The 23,006-nt window shown below is 39.3% G+C and overlaps 2 protein-coding genes and 1 long non-coding RNA gene across 5 annotated transcripts; 2 read left to right on the top strand and 1 right to left on the bottom strand.

The window, feature by feature from the left end:
• The first annotated feature begins 258 nt into the window (after positions 1 to 258).
• LOC103385976 (uncharacterized) lies at positions 259 to 6,766 on the top strand. Of its 2 annotated transcripts, none has more exons than XM_025060267.1 (8): positions 259 to 276; positions 1,906 to 2,031; positions 3,550 to 3,849; positions 4,573 to 4,857; positions 5,402 to 5,515; positions 5,592 to 5,650; positions 5,732 to 5,803; positions 6,131 to 6,766. In XM_025060267.1, exons 2-8 carry the CDS (start codon positions 1,947 to 1,949, stop codon positions 6,188 to 6,190), a joined length of 975 nt encoding a protein of 324 aa, XP_024916035.1. In that variant the 5' UTR covers positions 259 to 276; positions 1,906 to 1,946; the 3' UTR covers positions 6,191 to 6,766. The 2 variants fall into 2 exon arrangements, with proteins under 2 accessions (XP_024916035.1, XP_024916031.1); XM_025060263.1 differs by lacking the exon at positions 259 to 276 and adding an exon at positions 309 to 430.
• Positions 6,767 to 8,712: 1,946 nt separating this feature from the next.
• On the bottom strand, positions 8,713 to 21,123 carry LOC103385960 (vang-like protein 2). 2 transcript variants are annotated; one of them, XM_025060243.1, is made up of 13 exons: positions 20,914 to 21,123; positions 18,154 to 18,395; positions 17,931 to 18,054; positions 17,064 to 17,671; positions 16,149 to 16,285; positions 15,120 to 15,255; positions 14,421 to 14,670; positions 11,977 to 13,775; positions 11,008 to 11,211; positions 10,807 to 10,914; positions 10,346 to 10,591; positions 9,388 to 9,505; positions 8,713 to 9,031 (listed from the first exon to the last, which is right to left on the bottom strand). In XM_025060243.1, exons 2-8 carry the CDS (start codon positions 18,222 to 18,224, stop codon positions 13,515 to 13,517), a joined length of 1,587 nt encoding a protein of 528 aa, XP_024916011.1. In that variant the 5' UTR covers positions 18,225 to 18,395; positions 20,914 to 21,123; the 3' UTR covers positions 8,713 to 9,031; positions 9,388 to 9,505; positions 10,346 to 10,591; positions 10,807 to 10,914; positions 11,008 to 11,211; positions 11,977 to 13,514. The 2 variants fall into 2 exon arrangements, with proteins under 2 accessions (XP_024916011.1, XP_016889667.1); XM_017034178.2 differs by having other exon boundaries at positions 8,713 to 9,505.
• LOC112487750 (uncharacterized) lies at positions 13,526 to 22,060 on the top strand. The gene is made up of 2 exons (XR_003051146.1): positions 13,526 to 13,757; positions 21,130 to 22,060. It is a non-coding gene; the product is annotated as an uncharacterized LOC112487750 (long non-coding RNA).
• The last annotated feature ends 946 nt before the right edge of the window (positions 22,061 to 23,006 follow it).

The following is a 23,006-nucleotide window of genomic DNA, read 5'->3' as shown; positions in this document are numbered from 1 at the left end:
GACGTCTAGTAAGGCTTATTTACAAAGCCACAACAGATTTCCTTTGGTGGATATCAGGATACAATTGTCATTTTTTATCATATGTTAACTTTAATTTTTTTTTTTTCAAATTGTCCTGTCCGGCTCCGTCAATCACTCTGACCAAAGAAGACCAAACTAAAGGTACTGTTGCCGTTGATTGGTACTCTGTTGGATCTTATAATAATTGATGATTTTTAACCACATGATGGCGCTCTGTGCCTTTTTCCCTTCCACGTCAAATAGTGGACTGTTCCGGTACGTCTAAGTTAATCAGTATTTATTTTTCGGCCAACAATTACAAGAGTTAAATCTATCCTTTCATTCCTTATTGTTATTAGAACTACTATTAACACATTCCCTGTCTCTGATAAACTGTTGGCATATTTCCTCAAACAAACAAAGCGTCAGGGTGAGTGTAGAAATGTCTTGCTTCTGTTTGTGTCCATGTCTCAGTTCCTTCGTCAGAATCAGCCCAGGCTGTAATGAACCGGCAACGTTTATGTTCAAATGTCTCCGTCGAGGCTTCCCTATCTTATGGACAGTACATTTTAAAGTGTCATAACTTCATCTCTAATCTCTAATCTGTATTCCAGAGCATTTAGCCTTATCATCATAAACTAAGACTTTTCTGTGTTTGTTTTCCTTACATTTATATTAGTGTTTTCATTGTGCCACAACTCTAAGCTAACCATGAATATCTTTGAGCTAAATGTTCCTCATTTGCTCCCATAGTTTTTTGTAACCTAGAAATGACCAACTTTATACTGGCCTGGTTATCTCTTCTGAGTTAGCATTTACCAGTCAAATTGTGATTTTATTTCTTCGTTCAGTCGCTTTATTTTTTAATAATAATGATACGTTTATCTATCTATGTATTTATTACATTTTACCTTTACTTGTGTTATTTACCTTATATACCTATATCTGACCAACTCTTAACAATTTCAGTTTGACCCCTGACAAATGTCCCAAACACTGCCATTAGGAAGGAATATTATAATTATATTCCATGGTCATTTCTGAGGTTTTGTTGTTACTCTATGTATTTCCTTGATTTATTATCTCTATCATTAATTGCAAATACATATTTATGGGTGATAAAGTAGACTGACCCACAGGAAAATAAGTTAGCCAAAAGACCAGGAAATAGCATAACATTTATCAACAACTTTATAACTAGCCACACTTTAGCACAACAGATAAAATAACACAGGAAATAACCCTCAAGAAAGCCAAGAGTAAGGGATGAATATGAATGCGTAATGAAAGATAACTGTTAGCTCAATGCTTTTTATTTTGTCATAATTTTCAGTTCATTATATTTGTTTTCCCCTAACATACAGTTAGTTTAGAGTTAGCATTAGCAAGCTAAAACAAGAAAAGAACTGAAAGGAAGCATTTGAAAGAATATGCTAACACTTGTATATGTTTTTTGTATATTTGCATAACTTTCATTTGGGAAACATCTCCATCAAGAGCTTAGACAAAGACCAGGAAAGACAGTCACATTTACACGTGACTGCATCTTTTCTACAACAATAAGTTCAAAAGCAAGTCACCATTTGGCAAAACACAGAAAGTAACTCAAAGTAACTCAAAGTAAGATAAAAGTTGTTCGTGGACAAAGCTCAAAGGCTGCCAATGTATTAGAATGCATACGCTAAAAGTTGCTGATGCTAAAAGTTTGAAAATAAAACTCTAAGCTAATGTAGGAGTCATGAACATTCACGGGTGACATTTGTGGTCTTGGTGGACTAGCAAGAACTTCTGCTTCTTGTAACACTGACACCCCCACCCTCTCATGCAAGGTATGGCTAAAAGTAAGCCAGGTTGACGAGTGACGAGTCAGTCACTGCTGACTCGTCACGTTGTCATAAAATACAGAAGAGGAAACAGTCATTCTCCTCCGCCTCCTCTGTGCAGAGATGTCTGGTGGTCGTCTTCGCCTCCTGTCCTGCTCCTTCACCTCCGTTGAACTTCTGCTTCACTTTCTACTCCTTCCTACACCTGGTACGTCTCTGCATCTGCCCCGTCATTTTCACTCTTACACAAGTACCATTCGTCTGGGTACACATCAAAACCCAAATGAATGTTTCAAACTGTACTGGTATATTTACCGAGGTGTTTTTTGTTTACGGTCATTTTTCTTTAGCCTTAACCTCAGCAAACTTTTGGTTTTAAGTTAAAGGTTCTTCAGGAAAACAATGACCCTTCAATATTTTGTTGTTGTTGCTGGTTAACAGTTCTAACCGCACCGGCTAGAAAAGAAACAGATGAGTCAAACAGCGAAATATCTAAAATAAGATTTTAGAACACCTGAAAGACCATGTCAATGCAGATGTGCTAACACTTAGATAGATGGGTAAAATGCAGCTAAAGGTTAGAAAAATATTAGCTGAAAGACATATTTGAATTAGCAATTCACTATCTCAGGTTCTTCCTTAAATTAATAAATAGATTCCACCACTAGAGGGGTTGATAATTCCAGCTAATGTCTTTGTGGTGGTGGAGTGGAGAAGATGGTTGTTTCTTTGTTTTAAATGTATTTGTATTTTAGCTAAAGTTGTTCTGACTTTAATAATTTAGTGCTGATGTATACCTGACCAAACCAGAGACACTAATCTGTGCTGAGCTAATTTACTGCTAAATTTACCCTCACTTGTATCTACTGTATATTCTTGTCGTATTTCTCACTATAGCTTGGCTAACTTTTGATTTTTAGTTTATGATGTTGTTATGTTAGTCTATGTTGAAACTATTTATTAACCCTAGAACACTAACGTCGGGCGATTCTCGCCCACACAGTTCTTGTCATGTGATTTTTGTTGCTGTTGTCTGAGTTGCATGTCTGCTTCGGTAGCTTCAGGTTGCTCACTGATGTCATTAATGGTATGTTTGTTTTCCTCCTCCCATCTATGGTTCTTCAAGAGGCATGCGTTTGGGTGATGTTCACCTGCCGTTAGTGATAGAGAGTAACATATTTTACGGGTGGAATTTGTGATACAGGAAGACTGTGCCTTCACCAGACAAGGCTCACATGTCCCAGGAATGGGTGGACCGAAGAACACGTTCCCAGCTCCATTATGTTATTAATGTTTTTTTTTGTTTGTTTGTTTGGAAATTTCTCGTATAGGATTACCTGATTCTTCAATAATTTGGCAGCCTTTTTAAAGGGTCCCCTATGGTACCTTTTTTTTTACATTGTTGTACTTTTACATAAATTGATGAAAACTGGGGTATTATATCGGGTAAAATATACCTGACGTTTGTGATGTGTTACTAATTTCAACGTTAGTGTTCTTGAGTTAAAGAAATACCATATTTATTTAATCTTATTTCGGCTAACTCACCCGTTGTGGCTAATCTGTAGCTGTTCTCTTACATATTTTGCACTGTACTAGTTAATTCTTCACAGATTTTTTGCAGATAGACGTCTATTGAATATTTCTGCCATAATGATTTAAAAGTCATTTTAATTATTTTGAGTTTAATATTTACTAGTTGTTGTTTCTGGCTTTTTATTTGTAGACGTGGACACTTATGACTGTCAGAAAGAGTTCCATAAATATGTGGGAGACAGTGTGGAGTTCTTCCCATGCTCCCCCACCAAGAACCTCACCTACGCACGCTGGGACTTTGGAGAAATTCATGCGGATTGTATTGACAATGAACCCCTTCCTCAGAACGTCATAAAAATGAGCTGCAATCAAACCACCTTCAGTTTAACTGTGAGAGAGCTGACACCTGAGAATTCTGGTGATTTTATGTTTATCTACGATGTGAATGGGAAAACTCAACCCAACGTGATAAAACATCTAAAGGTTCATGGTGAGAGACTGTTTCTGTGCTAACCTTAAGCTGTTTGGCTAAATAATGAACTTGTTTATGAACTAATGATTAACTGTTATCTTTAAGCTCTATTTTAGCTAAATTTATCCAAATTCTATCAATTTGAGATAACTTTTAGTAACCCTTCACTCGCACTTTGACAGGTTTTTTTATTTTATTACAAAATTTGACTTTGCATTCAATATTTTGTTCCAACATTTATATTTGTTAAATCGGTTAGAAATGTTGCATAAAAATTATAAATGTTTAGAACAAATATGTTAGTCTGATCAATCTTAAACCTGGGTAATATTTCACAAGTTATTTCCTAAATACTTGTAATTTTGTTACAAAGTAAAATAGAAGCAGAGTAAAACTTTGAACATTTTTTTGTTGAATAAAATTAAATTTAGTTTAGCAACACGGTATCTCCTGGATGATGATTGATAAACCTTCAAAAAAATGGGATGTGTTATGTTCATACTTTCGATATTTTGGATATTCTCCGTCATCCAGGTCATCATAACAATTTTAAAAGCAGGTGTAAATATAGGCAACTGGACTCACCTCAAGTAAAATTAAAAGAACTTTCGCCTCCCATCCTAGAGGCTTCATCAGTTCTAGTAGAACTGATTTAGAACTTTTAAAACTGCTTTTGAAAGATGTGTTATGTTTTGTTGATTATTAGCTCACCTTTGTGTTGTTATGGTGTGTCTCCTGCAGCTCGTTTAAAGCCTCCAGAATTAAACGTCAGCTCCACCTGGAATACCTCATCTAATTCCTGTGAAGTTTCGCTCACTTGTAATTTGACATCTGAGGACCTTGCCAACTACACCTGGACGGTGAGGAGCAAGACCTCGGTTGGATCCCTGTTGCGGTACAATCTAGAACCAGAGGAGGAAGAGATCCTGTTCAACTGTACGGCTGTCAGTGTCCAAAGTGGAATGTCTGCCTCCAGTGTAAAAATAGTGAAGTGCAACGGCAGTGCGGCTGACAATTTAAAATCAGGTAAATGTGAAAACCAGTTTAACTGTCTTTTGGCCGCAGTTGTTGCTAAATTGCTACAGTACTTGTCTTTTAACTTGTTTCAGACACCTTGCAGTCTTGTGTTTTATACATAGCACCTTCTTTGAACATGAACATTCTCTTTTTTTTTTTGGCCCCATCTAAATTCTTTTGCTAGATCTTTAACTCACAGGTAACTTTGAAAGGGTTTCCATTCGGAAAGAATTGTATCACAATTGCTACAAAGGTCATGTTCGGCCTACGACAAGCTAACTCTCAGCAAAACGATTTCAGTTTTACCAACATGTGCTAATTGTGTTAATGGTGCGCCAACTTCATTTGGACTATATAAGCTAGCACATTTGTAGCATCCTCAAGGCTACATATTTGATTTTTTTGTTTGATATTAAGTAACTTTAGGAAATAACTTTTTTAATTGTCTTAAGAACGCTGTAGTTTTTAATTAATATGATTTTAGGCCTATGCATTTCTCTTTTATTCTTTATATTTATGTTTATATTTTATTTTATTGCTCATTGTCTTGTAGTTTCTACAGAGAGCCTCATCATGTTGTTGAGCCTGGCTGCAGTTGTGTGCCTGATAATCATTACGTCCATAGTTGTTTCAGTCTCTGTGAGGCACTGTAGAAGAAAACACAAGGGTGAGAAATCCAGCAGTGTCTGTTCTTATTTGCTGATCCATGTATAAACTTTGAAAAACCCTCAAACTTTCACCAGATGGTGCTGGAAACAACCAAACGGTGTACGCAGATGTCTCTGATTTTTCACTTCGCTGTGTACGTATGTCATTGATTTGCACTTCACTTAACTCAGTAAACACCCAATCATAACTTGTGTTGTTCATGGGGTTTTTGCAGCCAACAGCAACCATGGGAGTAGCACTGTACGAAACCGTATCTGATCCTGGAAGGAGTGGCTCCACTACAGTCGTAAGCACTCCAACTTCCTCTGGTCCTGTAAATACTTGCTTTGTTTGGCTGAACATTAACATGCTAACATGATACAGGCTAGTACACTACTCACATGCAAATTACCTGTTGTGGCTACCTTGCTGATTTTAGCCAATTGAGTTTGAAAAGTAGAAATATTTTTTAGATGTCAGTCAAGCACCTAAATGTACAGTAACAGTTAAAAAAAAAATTTAAATCTAGAAAAAGAAAAAAAAGGTAAAAATTTAGCAAAGCAAACGCATCTAAATCTGAATGGAAGTAATGCTAACTTCATAATGTAATGCCCTCTTTTCCTCTTTTTTCCAGGCCAACTCTATATATGACACCGTACAGCTGAGTCGCATAGTGCAGCCAAACGGCTACTAAAACTTTCATAAACACCAACACACAAAGAAGAAAGTTATTCCTGAAGGGCAAAAACAAATGGATAAAAGGAACTGTTTTCTTGTCCTTAATATATGTATATATAAAAAAACAAGACAAACATCCAGTTTTTCCTAAAGTTATTCTTTTCTTCCTTGGAATGTTGGGAAATTCCCACAACTTAATTACAATAGTCATCTACAGCATTGATCATCAACTGGGCCGCCCCGTGGAGAGTCAATATTCAGCCGGCTGACCTGTCCAATCCGGCCCCCGACTGGATTCCAAAATTGTGAGGATAAATGGTGTGGTCCCCACTATTAAAGCAACTGGAAAAAAACAAACAACAGCTGAGACCTAAATGACTATCAGTAACCGCCATCTTTTGACTCTATTTACATCCTGTTAGTGGGATTTTTGTTTTATTTCTTTTGAGGGTCAAACCTGGAGGTGTCTGTCCAGAAAGATTCTGGGCCTCTGACAAATGAAGTTGGTGACCGTTGACCTATGGTTTGTTAGAGTGCTCTCCATCATAATACACTTCCTGTTGTGTTGCTTCATCACAGTGGCCATGCATAAGGCTTTTGTTATATTTGTTCTTCTTTTACAAGTCACATCCTCTTTGCGGCACCTACTGTCAATTCTGTTTAGTTATAAATGGGAATCGGATATAGGTCAATCAATTGGCACTTCACTAAGAGCAGAGGTGAAAAGTAACAAATTTACTCATGTTACTGTAACTGAGTAGTTTTGTTAGTAACTTGTAATTTTTTAAGTAGTTTTGTGAATAGGTGATTTACTTTACTTTAGTGCATTTGGAGTCTGTTTTACTTTGCTACATTGGTAAAAAAAAACAAACAAAAAAAAAACCTTTACTGAGTAAAACATTAAATGAACAAAAACATGAAAGAAAATTGCGTGGGCGAGCGCACAGATTTCCCACTATGTTAATGTAGCCAGTAACATTGAACATGATACAGACGCTAGCCCAGAGGTGCCCAATAAGTAGATCGGGATTTACCAGTAGATTGCAAAGAGAGTACTGGTAGATCATGAGCCATTAAAATAAGAAATAAACATTTTTTTAATATCAAATCTCTAGAACTAGATTAGCAACAATACAACTATTGAATCGTGTTGTGCCATACAGATACAGCCATTTCAATCAACATAATGTATATATAATGTATATTTGTCTCATATGGCTAAATATATGTTAAATATTATCACTGTCGGTAGCTCACTTTGGTCTGGTCAGTTGAAAAGTAGCTCCCAAGCCAACACAGTGTGGACACCCCTGCTCTATCCTGTAGGAGGAGGGCTGGTGTGCAACAACAAATGGAGGTTGAGGATTGCCAAACAGAGAGATGACTCAGAAAGAGAAGGAAACCCTTGGCCATGTCTCAGACAGCTCTTTGTTTTTAAAAGCAAACGACTCAATAACTTTATCATGCGTTGCAACGGGCCTACCCCGGCGGACAGAGCTGTCGCTGTCGAAACTTCCACGTCAAACCCGCGAAAGCACGTGTCGGTAAGTAGAGGATCTGTGCTTTCACCTGTGTTTCCCAAACGTTATGGTTATCCTGTCGAAACTTCCACGTCAAACCCGCGAAAGCACGTGTCGGTAAGTAGAGTATCTGTGCTTTCACCTGTGTTTCCCAAACGTTATGGTTATCGTTTGGTTAAAACCTTCCACCGTTAAGAAAAATGTGCCTTCACATTATCGATTATTGTCGTTTAGCTTAGCATCCATCTCGATAGCTAACGTTTCAGTGACGTAGAGCAGCGCCGCAGCACAGTCAGAAATAATTACTAGTGTACGATATGAATTGCCGTTGGTTTTTAATGACGTCATCTTCATTTCTGTATAAAATATTAGCTCCTGGTTGGTGTAGCCTAGACTACGAACTTTGGACGGACAGTGATAGCCCATCGAAGTTGCTGCTGGGTTGTTCACGCAAACTTTGCAGCCCTGTGAGAATTTGAACTAAACGTGACGTTAAAATGATAAATGATATCAAATATGGAGGGAGGAACCTCATGCTGTAGCCAGGCAGTTTAACAGCACCCCACATTCTAAGTTGTCACGAAGTATTTGTGACAGAGAAAAACAGCAAGTTGCAGACTGGATGTTTTTTTTGCTTCAATCATTTTAATAATAATAATAATTAAATTAGTGAATTAACAAGTAGATTTTTGGTGGGTATTTTTTACTTGAGTAGAATTAAAGCAATGTAACGATACTTTTACTTAATTACATTTTTTTTTTACTTTTTCCACCTCTGATCAAAAGTGACCAGGATTAAAGGTGAGGTCCAATTCAAACCAGAAGCTTCTTCATGACATTCAGTTTTTGGTCCAGTGCTCCTCACTGGCCCTCCACAAATGGACAAAATCACCTTTCACTCTTCAATCACACATGTGGTCTGTTGAGAAGAAGCTACGAAGCAGTTCTTCCACCCCGTGGCCCGATCAGAATAATTTTTTAATGGAAAAAGAACTGCAGTAAATTAAACACTCCTCAAAAGAGTAGAAAAAATAAACTTTATTCGTGGTTGTCAGATGTGGGAGAAACATCATTCATTGTTTTGGTTGTTGGCTTAATTTTAGGGTTCCTCCATCCATCCATCCATTTTCATCCGCTTATCCGTTACCGGGTCGCAGGGGCAGCAGTCTCCACCCAAATCACATTGCACCGTACCAACCCCCCCAAACCTTCCTGCAGGTGGTGAGTCCACTGGAAGGTACCAACCGCCTTAACTGGGATTCAATGGAGGTGAGCCCTGGGGTTCTACACCAATGACAGAGACATTGCCTTTGGGCCAAAGCGCCACTTTAGGGTTCCTAATAAAAAAAAAAAAACTGTTAGTGCGTTGCTTCTTTTTTCCCACCATTTCTCTTTTGTTATTCTTTTCACAATAAACAATTGTTTTACTTTTTAGCAATATCCATTAATGTGGGGGTTTTAAACCTTTTTGACCTTGGGGTACAATTTTTACAGTAAAATGTTACATATTAGTTTTGATGAAGACGGGATTGTACCAATGCAAAAATGAGGCCTTTTGAAGATGGTGGGAGAAAGAGGGAACTGCACGACTATGTTACCATAGGTTTTTTGTTGAGTAAAGTGTACTCTACCTCTGGACCAATGTCCACAGAAAGCTGAACCAAACTTGCTTGTCTTTTGAGTTTCCGCTCACCTTTTGCCATATATTATTAGGAATACAGCTGTCAGAGCTAAACCGAAACAAACTGAGACAATACAAATTCTAGGCAGTCGCTCAGACTTCCGCAGTAGCAGGAGAGTTCCATCTGCAACTAAACAAAAACCATGGTTAGAAGTGAGTTAGTTAGTTCTGAAGAAACAATAGACAACTTGTAATTTCTTGACAAAGAGCTTAAAAAGATATTATTAAGAAAAAAAAGAAACGTTTCGTTAAAATAACACTGACTCTCATGCAAAATATCTGTGGCTACCTTTAAATATTGCTGTAGAGCTAACCTATCTGAATGTGGCCCTGGTCTGAATGCCATGGTTATAAAGTGTTGTTGTTCCAATCCAATACTCACTGGAAAAAAACAACTGCAGCGGTAAGAGCGGTGAGTTTTGGACAGATGATTTCATTTCAAATGCATGTTTAATCACTCAAACCTGTATAAACTGCACCTTTGACTGTGGAGAATTCACCACAAAAGAAGGAGAAGGGAAAAGTCAAATCACAGGTACTGCGGCCGTCAATAAAGTTGGAATCCTGTTTGGGTTAAGCTTTTAAATTTGTGCCATATGATCTTACCCTGTTTGACCTGTCAGTCTGTGAGAGACAAAGATTATTGCACTGTAGCAACTGAAATACTTTACTTTTATAGTTCTGCTCACAGGAAGTACTTTTTGACTGCTTTTTGAATTGAGGATTTTGAGGATGTCTTCCACACCAGGTCACATTTTGAAATGAAAACATCTACAGTTCCTACATTCCTACAAGACTCTCAATGTAGATAGATATACTTTATTGACCCCAGGATGGGAAGTTACAGTTATGTTATATTTTAGTTATATAGATGACATTCATCCCTGGGTGGGTTCGAACCACCAACCTTTTGGTAAGTAACAAATACTCAACAAAGAGACAAAGAGACTTTCAGACATTGTGGTCTTACCAAGAGGGACAGTGGTTGACACGGTTTGCCTGCCCCTGCTGCAGGTGCAGGTGAACTCCACGTGGCCCACTGTGCTGTTCAGGATCGTGGCAAACACCTGGGAGTTGTTGGGAGACTGCAAGGAGCTGGAGGAAGGTGTCATCTGCCAGGAGTAGGAAACACCTTCATTTTCAGAGGAGCAGAGCAGCATCACCCAAAGGTCAGGTGAGAAGCTGTGCATCTTAATCGTTGGTTTCTTAAGGGGCTCTGTGAAACAAAAGAAACAGCAGTTGGCAGCTGTCTACTTATGGCGTTGGATGATTTTTCACTAGAACGCCTTATTGACTGGTCTTCCTTCAGTACTAATTTTTCTTCTTTTGAAAAATAGCATGAAGCAATGTGAAGACAAGTCGCTGCCGGTCTCTGCTGATGCAAATACCATTTTTGAAAAGATTTGAAAAGATTCATCTCGGCCAACCTACTGTGGACTCTGAGCAGGATCTTGTTTGTTGTTCTTAAGCTGGCAGTTTTAAAACTCACAGTGTATTCCATGGCATCGGCTTGGGATAAATTCAGTATTTCTAGGTTCCCTGAAAAGACATAGAGGAGACAAAGTTTATAAAGAAATAAAACCATGTGTTTTTGTGAACGTATTTACGGTTATATCATCATTTTCTCCTCACCTGTCGTTGTGTTAAACCTAAGCCTTGATTTGTATAAATCCACTATGTTCTTGTTTCCATTGCGGAAGGTCGCCAAAAATGTTTTGTTGGTGAAAATTGATCACTCGATAAAAGAGTAAGACAATGTCACGTCCGCTCTGGAGGGCAAGGTGACACTTTGTCCAACGAAGCCAATGACCTCAAGGGTTGTTTGAGCAAGAGCCACTGAAAAACAAGAACGAAAACGATGACTTAGCTTCAACCTTACCGATCATTCCCAAAGATATCCCAGGATAACTGTTTAAGTGAGCATGTGTGTCAGGTGGGATTGAACAGAAAACCCTATCAGCTCCATTTTCTAAACCCTACACAGATGTGCAGAAAATAACCTCAGAAAGTTTGTTCCATAAACCGTAGAAGACGACAGGCGTCACTGCTTCCTTTGTGTGGTTCTGCGTTTGTGTGGTGAGGCTACAGAGGAGCCCCCAAAGCTATGCTCTGTTTATTAATTTTTGTGATGGACCATGATGTCGCTGTCGTCACGATGAAGGGACTCAACATCATGATCAGGACTGTTACGACTCTTGAGTTGAGCTAGATTTTCTTCAAATCTACAGTAGCCAAGCACTTCCTGCTCATGTGTCTTGACACCCAGACTCGTTACAAAATGACGACCCGGGAGGAAACTAGAAACATTAAACCCTTAGCCACAAACTGCCATGCTTGAACCCAGTCAGCCTATTGTCCCTATGTCTTGTGATACTGGTTCTTTGAGAAACAAAAATTAAATGTGTTAGAATTTTAGCTGTTTTCCTCATTTCTTTTTTCGCTTTTTCTGTTTTGCCCTTCGCTTCAACGTAGATTTTTTTTGAGAGGTCTGATGATGATCTGTTGCTACTGTCAGATGTCCTTCTTCTATTTTTTTTGTTTTTAAAAAGTAGAAAAGTAGTCTCTCTTCATCAAATTTACAAAAACAGAAATGAAACTTACCCTTGAGAATTAGCAAAAGAGTGGCATAAAGTCTCATAATGAGGCAGAGTGCTGTAAAGACAATGATGGACGTTTTTCTGGAAACTTCCTTATTCTTTATCATGAGTCTTTTTGTCAGACCCATGATGTCATTTCCTTTTTTTTTTCACATTTTTTTTTCACATAATTAAATATAATATTATATTTAATTATTTATGTATTTTAATAATAGTTGCATATGTTATGTTTTATTTTGTTTTTTGTTATTTCATGTTCGAAATACGAATATGCAATATAAAATGTTTTCTTAATTATTATTATTTTATATTATCAATATTTGTTTATATCTATGTTTTTTGATGTTTTGATGACCCAAGAAGATTGTTTGGAGGAGCCATGATTACTTAAAGGTAGCCAAGGTATGGCTAAAAGTAAGCCAGGTTATTGATAAAACTTAGCCAGTACAGTACATTGTTAAAAATAACTAAGGTACATATAAGTGAGGAAGCCAGGCGTACACAGTAGCTGAACTTAGCCAAGAAGGTAGCTTAAATGAAGCTCAGAAGGAGGCTGGATGGTAGTTTAAATGAAACCAAGAAATTGCTAAATACAAAATAGTGACTTGTTATAATTGTTTGTTAAATATTAGCAATAAGGACAACTTAAAAACTCAGGCAAAATGACTAAACAGTGGCCATTTTTCTAGCCGATAGAGCAAGCTGATGGACTATTGTTGGGTGAAAAGCAGGCTATCTATAAGCTATGAATGTACTCTTTTGTTTACTGTACGTCGGTGGTCAGGGTGAACAGGGGAAGTGGTTGAGGTGGATAAAGTACATGGCCCTGGGTTCACAGTCACTTTTGTGTCATGAATTTTATCAGGAGGAAAAAGAAACACAGTTTAAGTTCTTTATTTAGCACATGACATGTGTACATGTGATTTACCGCCACAAAAGGGGAAGAAATGAAAGAAAACTCCCAGTCAGCTGGGAGTGTTTATGCTACTCTACCACCCCAGTGACAGACCAGTCCAATGACTCTGTACTTGGAAGAACTTTTATTGAAGATAACAATTGCAGAAACTCGTAACAACTCCTCTCTTGCTCTCACCCCAGCTTCACCTCTCGGTCGCACACCCACACACGCACTTCCCCCCACCTCCCGTAACTATCACCCCCTCGTAACCATTGAACAGAACATTATAACTATGACAGTATTTATCGAGTTTTATAGCAGTGGTTCTCCAACGTTTTACATCTGATTAATTACAGGTTAGCTTGGGACTAACTAATGAATGATTCATTGTGAATAAGAATGATTAATCATGATCACTTCAGAGTTCTCAGTGTTTTGCGAGAACACTAAAACAAATAACAGCAGATAGATGTGTGTGTTTAACACCTGTTTTTATTTGTGACTAAACCAAACAATTCTTTCTGTAAGAAAAACACTCAAAAATTCAACATTAATAAAAAAAAATATATAAAAAGAAAACAGTCAGAATTGAAAGAAAAATCTGCTCCTCCATAGTCTGACTTCCTCCTCCTCATCTATACCCCCTACACAGATGTCTCTGACTGCAGTTTCATAACAAACTTGTGACTCTTGGGGTCAACAAACTCCTCGGACAGATGCAGGAAGGGAAGATCAGTCACCATGACGACCAGAGAAAAGTCTTGCCGTTTCAGAGAGAAGACCACGCCCTGACGGAGAAGCGCCGTCACAGGTTCCTCACTCACTAATGTCCACTGGCGCCCCCGGCTGCTGCTGTCATGGTACTGGATGGTGGGACCAGGCTTGAGGTAACACTCCAGAAAAGCCTGAATGCAAGAGATACATAACATTCAACATATTTTTCAACAATATTTTTTTTAACTTTTGTTTTTTAAAATCGTAAAGATGTCAACTTTGCCAAAACAAATCCCAGAGAGAAAAAATATTTAAAAAAATAAATAAAATAAATATAATTTAAATGGTCAGTGACAAGGTACAAGGTATGTTTTTTTTTGTTAAAAAGCCACAAAATGACACTGCTGCACTGAGTGAACCAGGTTTTAATATAGATGGACATTATAAGCAGCTGCGCCACTCTTTATGCCTGTAGTTCTTTTTTTTATTTATTCAAATTCAAAAAGTATATATTTCAAGCAGAAATGACACATTGATTTTGAGGTACACAGTTTGTAGGTTAAGGGAGGAAATAACGATGTAAGCACATTTTACATGAGGGAGAAAATGTACCAATCCAAACTCACGTGGGGATCTGGCATTGATGTGTTTTTTCTTTTCTGTTTTTGTTTTGTATACTCTGTTTAATTTAGTAAGGCTCAAATCTCAAAGTGACATCAATGCTAAGAGCAGTGGTAGATCTACACCTTATCATCCCTGAGACCCTGCAGGCCTATTTTCCGCTGTGTCTTACTACTGGAGGGGGCAGCAGGGGGCGTGTGTGTCTTTAATGGTACCTTGGGCGTCATGTTGTGGGTGATGCAGAACTGCAGGTGGTTGATAATATTCTCCATGCTGTGGTAGCTCTGTTGTCTGGTGGCTCGCAGGTATTTCTGCATGGCCCGAGCCATTGGAGCAAAGATGGCCTGAGCCGCCTCCCTCGGCTCCATCACCTCCCGCGGTTGTTTAGCTGAGGACGCTGCAGCCGCGGGGTCCTCTTGGTGTCGCTTGATGTGGGTGAAGGCTTCCTCTACGGCCACCACGAGTCTGGGAGGATAAATACAAAATGTATAGCTAATTCTTTCAGATCCCGTAAGTGATTCATCCTCAAACTCACATTAAATATTTAGATTTTACTAGTTATACTGTTAGTGACATGTGATCTGGATAGTGCTAAAAAACAGGCTAGAATGTATTGGTAAAATTTGGCTTTCTACTACAAACTGAAATGAAGCTTAGAAGTTATCAGCTTGTGGTAAACAGCTTCAGATCTGTCAAATCAACAATGTTTTTGGGCCAAATAATACAGTTCTACGCAGCTGGTTTGTAGGCAATTTGGTGCTTTTGGCAAAGTTATGGTTTGGCGCCCCCTATCAGCAACCATGATGGGTTGCCTAAGCCAGGAGCTGTCTGTGGTTATACTGTATGTGCCAGACACCTCATCTAATTGATCTGGTCCATATTTGTTTACTTCCTGGGTGTGTGTAAGTGTTTACCTGGCCTTGCGTTTGCGGATCCTCCGCTCCACCTCCACCTCCTCATAGTAGTACTCACTGTACGAGTTGTCTCTCTTTCGAACATTGGCAGCAATCACTGCCCTGGACTGACCAGTAGATGGGCTGGTGCTGTTTTCTGTGGACACCAGAACCAGAATTTAGGACTGATGGAGGACAGATGGAACTGATCATTTTGATCTAAGCTCAATAAATTAGCCTGTACCAAGTCACCGTGTCCACGTGGGGCACTAAATGACTTGTTGACCAGGGGTGTCCACACTTTTTTCCTATTGGGAGCTACTTTTCAAATGACCAGAGTAAACTGATCTATCTACATTGAAAACTCTAAATATATATTTACTAATATAAACTGAATATCTTATTATATACATTATATGTTGGGGTACTTTCATTAAATCGCTGGAGTAGTATGGCACAATACTGTCTGACTCAATACTTCTATGGTCCTTACTTTAGCCCTATTGATTAGTATCTTAAAGTGTAATTCCATTTATAATTTTAATTATTATTTTTTTTAAATGTAATTGCTCTTGATCTACCAGCACTCCCTTGGAGATCTACTGGTAGAACCAGATCTACTTATTGGGCACCCCTGGTTTAGACTATGTGTTCAACTACAGTAACCTGTGTGTTCACAAATGGTTTGCAGCCCATAACACCCACCTCAAGTACAATATACTGTATGTGGCCAATATTTAGCCTGATGGACTATATCTGGACTGCAGAAAAAAAAATTCACGACTTGACCTTAATAGTTCACTTCCATTTAGCAGATCTGGACCAAAAGCTTCCTAGTGTGGAACAAAAGTGGTCTGGAAATGAATATATATATATATCTTTCTATGATTTTCTTGTGGCCCATTTCCTCTTGTGATTGTCATCCAGACCAGATGACAGGTGGACTACAGTTGTCTGGGGTGGTTCTGATAACTGTTGTAGACTGGGTAACTCTCTTTTGGCCTAATGATCCAGATGGAGCCCTGCTTGTGGGTGTATGGTTATTTTTACCTTCTTCTAGGTTGTAGACCTTAAAGGCTGACATCTTTCTGGTGAGGATGGACTTGGGCAGGTTAAGTAGGGATGGGTTGTGAACCGGGAAGTCGCTGTAGTACTGGTCCAAAACCCAGGCTGCTGCACGTTGAATACTGTGTGGTACAGACAGACAGTGTTGTTTTATTTCAACACCCAACCAGACTCATTCAATAGGCCACACGAGCTTAAGCAAAGAGGAAGAGGTTAACCACCAGAGGCAGAAGAGCAGTAGAAGGAATTCACACCAACAAACGGCACAAACATTTCCAGGTCTTTGTAGAGTAAGAGAGAGAGAGTGGTCGTGACATTGTAGTTCACGATTAGAGATGTCCTTGGTATGATTATTGTCAGAGATTGATTTCACACTACGAATGTGTAAAATCTAGTGATGTCCGTTAACATTGGCAGACCAATATATTTAGTAATATCTGTAAGAATCGTGATGTTCCTCTAATAATGCAAACCAAATAAGGCTATGCCTGGGTTTCGCCATATTGATGTGTGGTCTAAAAATAGTGCAATGCCCCGACGACAGACCAGTCAGATGCTCTGAAGAACCTTTATTGAAACTCGTTTATTGCTCTCAGTCTAGCTTCTCCCTCTCCCAAACCTGTAACTGTTAACTCCTTCATAACACATGAACACAGATAATTATGAAGGCTAAACAAGCCTCTGGTCACTAGATGGCAGCATTGTAGCTTATTTTATAAATCTGTATTTATAATCAGGGGATTGTAAGCAGAATGCTGGTGTCAGCAACTCTTACAGTGGTTTGTACACATAAATAAATAAATAAATATTACCAGGTGTTCAATAGTGAAAATAATTGCAACTGGATCTGCATCTCAAGTTTGAATGAAAATCCTAAAAAAGTTTCGAGAAGACACCAACCTTAGAGGTCCCACGTTGTAGAAGTGACAAGCTCCATCTGTTGTCCTCACAACCTTCAGACTGAAAGCTGGTTGCAGGTGTCTGATCTCCAGCAGCACCAGGGCCAGGTACTGGATGAACAGCAGAGCGTCCACCAGAGATGCTGCATATCCCACAATTCCCCTGTAGTCTGTCTCTTTGGGGTCCAGCACCCGCACACCGTAGAAGAGCCAGTAGGACGCCACAAAAAGAAAGACCAGCGCCAGGAGTAGGCAGCGGAAGATGAAGAAACGTGGTAGAGTGGCTCTGGGCGGGCGGAGGAATAGCGCCCAGGTAGAGATGAAGAGGATCAGGAGTTTAAACGACAGAGAAATGTAGAGGCCCTCACAAGGAGTACCGCAGGGGTCCAGTTTATCCCGCCACAACAGCTGTGGCAGGGCCAGAAAGGCCAGCGGGGTAACCAGAGCGAAGAGCCCCAGGGTGGCGCTCAATGCTACACCGAGGTAACGGCGACATGCCAGTGGTGACGGTTCATCCAGGTCCTTAGAGAGCCGCGTCAGGTCCTCGTTGGAAATGCTGTCCACGGAGGTGCCAGTGACCACTGTGGTGGTCTCGCCCCAGTTGTCGTCCTGTGATGGAAGGAAGGCACATAGGAAGGATGGTGATCACAGGTCAACATGTAAAGACATCCATTCATCAACACATTTACACCTATGGTCAGCTCAGAGTGAAAAAGTAACGTTATTCTGCAGGTTTTTGGACAGTGGAAGTAAACCTCCTGGACCAAACCCCTGACAGCCATGGAGGAGAACGGGCAACCTCCAAAAGAACGTCAGCTACCACCAAAGATCAGACTCTTGTTCTTTTTGAAAAGGAGGACGTTCTAACCCTGTCATCTCCTCGGGAGTACTCTGCATCCAGCAGCGGTTCCCCTGGAGCCTGGATGCTGACTGATTTATCTCCACGGATGCTACTGTTGCGACTCTTGGGGCGGAGCTTGTCCCTCCTCTCTCTTAAAGATACAGCAGAAAAAAAAAGAGTATCAATCACGCCTCACTTCCTGTCACAGAAGAATTCCCCTCTCCGGTGTGTCCAGTGTGCGATCCTGTACCTGTACTTGCGGGACGTACGGGACTGAGACGACTTGTAGGAGTACGCCGAGTATACCGACTCGTTGTCCATGTCAGAGGCTGGTGGTGGGTGGAGTGTCCGAGCCCTTCTCACTCCAGAGCCGCCACCTTTCTCCCAGACCACGCCCAGATGGCTCTTGCGATCGCTGATGGATTTGGAGGAGAGGGTCAGAGGGAGGCGCAGCAGGTCCACTGTAGTCTTGAGGGAATCTATCTTGGAGGCCTGGGGAAAAAAAGGCAGGTGATGGAGGTCACTGAGGTCATGAACTGCTGTCTAATCAACGCAAACAAACTCAGAAAATCATTTCCTGGCTGAGGGTCTGAAAGTTTGGATCCTTCATCATTTTTAAAAAAAAATTGTACATAATTGAAGGAGAGTCTAAACTGGAGGATTAGCTGGACCATAAAAATGACATTGTTTCAGATAGACTCAGAGAGAGAGAGATGGGACTGAGATCTGGAAAATGACACAGTGACCAGACAAAAGACAGAAGCATCACTGGAGAGAAGACGAGAGACATGATCAACACGACAGGCCAGACAGATGGGCTATAAGCAAAGATATGTTAGGCATGAAAGACACAGTGGAGAGGACAGACAAGAGAACCCAGACCAGACATTGGACATGCAATGTCTGGTCATGTAAAATACAAAAGTGAGGACATTAGAAACAATAAAGCGTCTGTCGCAGACAGTGCTATCAGGCCAGTGGTTGTTGCATTGCACTGGAAATATTATGTTAGGTCGACTTTTCTGTCTTTACTGGTAAACCAGGCTTCACTCCAGAGATTTTTCAACACAGTTCAAATGTGTCCTCCTTCAAATGTGTCATCTTGTGATGTTTTTGCTATTAGCGTAGCAACATAAAACCCGAGGCTCTCCTCAGTTGTTGCTCACTCCCAGCATAGGAGTCAGTGAGAGGATCACATGAGAGGCTTAATTGAATTCTAAGGAGGTCTGATCTGGGGAGTACAAATGGAGAGCGCGAGGAGATTCATTATTAGATTAGAGTGACAGTCTCCGTTTGGAATGCACTCCGATCCGCACCATCCCAGAACTCAGGACGGTCAAATCAAGACCTGAGAAGAGCTGGTTTGGAGCAGAGGTCTTTATCATTATACCACTGGAAAAACAAACCAAATATTTGACATTATATTGTTCAGTACTACACTGCGTAGTGACTCCAACTGACCACGGTACAGAAACAGTTGTTATTTTGATCACTTTCCCCTGATGTCAACAGATTACATCTGATCTGCAGTTAAAAAGAACACAGATGTCATGTTTGCTTGTTAGGAAGAACATTACAGTATATCATTACTGTGTTTTTGTAGTTTCTAGTGCACAGATTACAGTTTTTATTTTATCACTGTGTAACTACTGGAAGTAATCTTTGTTTGTTAAATCTATTCAAATTTTGCATATTTGGAAGTTAGTATTTTAAGTTTACAATAATGCCATTTATATATTGGTATCTGCAGTGTGTGCTATTTTGTTGATACAAAATTGAATTCAAAGGAATTCAGTTTTTTGCTTTTTGTGGATTCCTTTTGTGGAGTACGATCCTGGGAGGATGAACCTGATCTATCCAGAGGCTTTGGAGCCACAGGTTGCAGACCCTGTGGTTGATCAGAAAAGTGGAGTGGGATGAGTGGCTGTTCAGAAAACACACACCCCTCTCCCCTCGTTCCTCCCCCATTCATCCCCATTGTGGATGTGAAGCTCTGGTCTCTCTGGTGACCACAAGGGCTGCAGAAGAATGTGGCAACAAGTGCACATCACAAGCCAGGGCCCCCCCCCCCCCCCACCCCCCTTAAAAAAAAACATGTAGTTAGCAGTAGTATTAATATTTACAGAGAGAGCAGAAATGCTACTTCAAAAAGTATTTCACTGACTTTTAAAATGTATTCTTATTATTCAAAATATTCCAATTACTTTTTATTTATAAATAATTTTTAATATTTGTATACTATAGTTTTACATTACTACTATTATTGTGACGACTATTATTACTACTTCAAGGTCTACTACAACTACTCAAAGTTAATTTATTGAGCTATTTCTCTTAGTATTTTCTTTGCTAGGTTTTATGAACACCATTAGCATTATTGTTAATATATCTTTATTTACACATTAGCATGCAGGCTAATGGAGACTAGTGTTGACCCCCCCATCTGTCGTTGCATTATTATTATTATTGTTGTTGTTATTATTATGCGTGGTGATCAGGATGTGTGTGGTGTGTGTGAGTGTGTGTGGCCCCTCGGCGCCCCACAGTGGTGGGTGAATGAAGAGGCGTGGCTGCTGTGGTGTCTGTTCTCAGTGGGAAATAATGCTTTCACGCTACAAAATAAAATGTAAATCAGATGAATTAAAAACAAACAAACAAACCCAAACTTTGTTTTTAATTTCGGTATGAGCTGTGGTTGGAGTCGTGAGGAGGTGGAGGAGAACGAGGCATGATGGATGAGGAGCAGCTGTTGCTCCTGACGGGTCCGACCTGTGGCTGTGTAGCAAACTTTTCACCTCAAAATAAAAATCACCCTGAATACTTCGTGTGTGTGGAGGCTTCCATTTGGCACCGCGTGCGTAAAGGCGCACAGAAAATAAAAAAGAGGAATAAAAGGTGGAGGGACAATGTAGGAATATCGATGAAATATGTCGAATAACGTAGCTTTATCAAGACAACACTGTAAATGCAACGATAGATTTTTAAATCATTTTATATCCAAGTGTCTTACCTTTTATTCACACGATAAAATCGCTCAGCGGCGACACAAAGAACCGAGTCTCCAACAATTACAGCCTGGTCCGAAATGCGTCCAATCCTCTACTTTCTCCAGACTCCGTGTGCGCACGCGTTAACAATTCAGTAAAACTCAACTTTTTCTCATATTTTCTGTAGTTTTACGTGCATGAATTGATAGTAAAGTATGTTTTCTATCGCCCGTTTGCAGACCTCGCATCTGCTGAGAGGGAGGAGGAGACGGGGGAGTCCCGCTGAGCTGCAAGAGGGAGAGGAGAAAAGAGGAGGAGGGAAACAGGCGACGCCGGCATCCAGGACTTCCGGTAATCAGACTTCAAAATAAAACACCGTAGATAGAGAGACAATTTTTTAGCGTTTCAGGTGATCATAATAAAATAGGACAACATGTAAATTAACATAGATTAATAAATATCACTACTACTGCTATCATTACAAGTATTTTGACTTTTACTGTCGTTACTCCTGCTCCATTATTATTCCAACTGCGTCCCTGCTAATATTACCGTTGATAACAATGTACTGTTATCACAACTGTTATTTTACTATTGGGTTGTTTGTGATGTTATTACAAATATTATGGCCGTTACTGTTACTACTGCTATTTCTACCTATTTTGCTTTAGTTGCAACTTGTATTACCTTTGTCACTACTACTACTGCCATTACGTTTACTACTTCTATAACAACTATTATTAGTAGTAGTAGTACTAATATCAGTAGTGTGGGTTTCAGGTCCTTTTCCTACGCCATGCCGTCATTGTTTTCATTTCACAGGAATGTCTGAATATATAAGAATATAAAATGATGATAGAAAAAGAAATGGGAATAAACTATTCCCTGTAATTACTAAAGTATTTTTTGTGATTTTGTGAGTCAGAGAAACGCTGATAAATTAAATAGATGGGTTTCAACCATGAATAATTCATGTCAAAGCACAGAGAAGTGAACCACACTGTCAAGTTAAGAAATGATCAGTATTATAGTCAAATCTTTATTATTGCACTGACTCTGCCTCATGCCTGTAAACCTGTACCACGTTTTTGGTTTTTTGGATATTTGAATTTTCTTCCCACCTTTCCTTTGGGTGGAAGTAGTAAAGATATGAAACAAGTGACAAAACCACCCAATTTTCTTTCATTTTTCTTTATTTTCACAAAACACATGAATAGGAAACATGAGCTCTGCATACCGAGTGTCTCTCCTTCTGTGCAGCTACAATCTCACCCATTTTTTAAAAACAAAAGGGAAAGGGAAAATAATTTATACATCTTTTTTTCTTTTTCTTTAAATCATATCTACAAAAATAAAATCAAATACAAGGACTAAGGCTTTACAAAAGAGGGGAAAAAAACCCGACACATATATGTATATATAATCACATACATATATGTTTATATAAAACAAGTGGGTCTGATTGGTCTATTACAATGAGTGAAGAATTTAAAAAAAACAAACAAATCAAAAACAGAAACATTGACAACAAATAAAAATGTGTGAATGCATACAGTAGCTTGCACAGTGCAGGGAAGTTTTGTTTGTGCAACAATATTATGTCGTTTAAAAAATAAGAGAAAGTGGAATTACTCTTTTCCACAGCCGGTGTGGCCGTAGATGCTGATGTCAGTGTTCAAGAAAAAAAAGAAAAGTGGAAAATAGAAAGAAATTGAAGTCTAAGAGGTAGAAACTGGAGATAAAAATGCTGGGATTTAAACAAAGATGTATTGGGGGGTAAAATGTGCTAAATATGATTCAACCACTTCAGACCAGGTGATAATACAACACTTATCTGTATAACTCCCTGGTCGAAAACTTAGTTTCCTGTTCTGAAATGGCTGAAAAGCAGCAGTTGAAACGTAGCCAGAAAGTGAAACTGTTCCCTTCAACACCTATAAAGACACTTTTCACCTTTGGTAAAACACTAGTTCTTGCTCCTTTGAGTTCATTTGTTGTCAGAAAATGTCCATCTCTATTGAAACGTTTTTTTTTTTAATATACATGAAAACAAGTAAATCCTCGACTCAACTTGGGTTTGTGTAGTGTTTCGTCTGGTTTTAAAGCAGGTACAGCT

This window comes from Cynoglossus semilaevis, chromosome 1 (assembly GCF_000523025.1).
Source record: "Cynoglossus semilaevis isolate Cse_v1.0 chromosome 1, Cse_v1.0, whole genome shotgun sequence".
In the NCBI taxonomy this organism is placed as follows: domain Eukaryota; kingdom Metazoa; phylum Chordata; class Actinopteri; order Pleuronectiformes; family Cynoglossidae; genus Cynoglossus; species Cynoglossus semilaevis.
This window is presented reverse-complemented; position numbering and strand designations above follow the sequence as displayed.

Coding starts and splice junctions, on each gene's coding strand:
- LOC103385976 (XM_025060267.1), top strand. CDS start 1,947: ATGTCTGGTGGTCGTCTTCGCCTCCTGTCCTGCTCCTTCACCTCCGTT. Junction 4,858..5,401: donor GGCTGACAATTTAAAATCAG/GTAAATGTGAAA, acceptor ATTGTCTTGTAG/TTTCTACAGAGAGCCTCATC. Junction 5,651..5,731: donor CTGATTTTTCACTTCGCTGT/GTACGTATGTCA, acceptor GGGTTTTTGCAG/CCAACAGCAACCATGGGAGT.
- LOC103385960 (XM_017034178.2), bottom strand. CDS start 18,224: ATGGACAACGAGTCGGTATACTCGGCGTACTCCTACAAGTCGTCTCAG. Junction 17,672..17,930: donor ACTCCCGAGGAGATGACAGG/GTTAGAACGTCC, acceptor CTTCCATCACAG/GACGACAACTGGGGCGAGAC. Junction 15,256..16,148: donor GGTCTACAACCTAGAAGAAG/GTAAAAATAACC, acceptor TGGTGTCCACAG/AAAACAGCACCAGCCCATCT.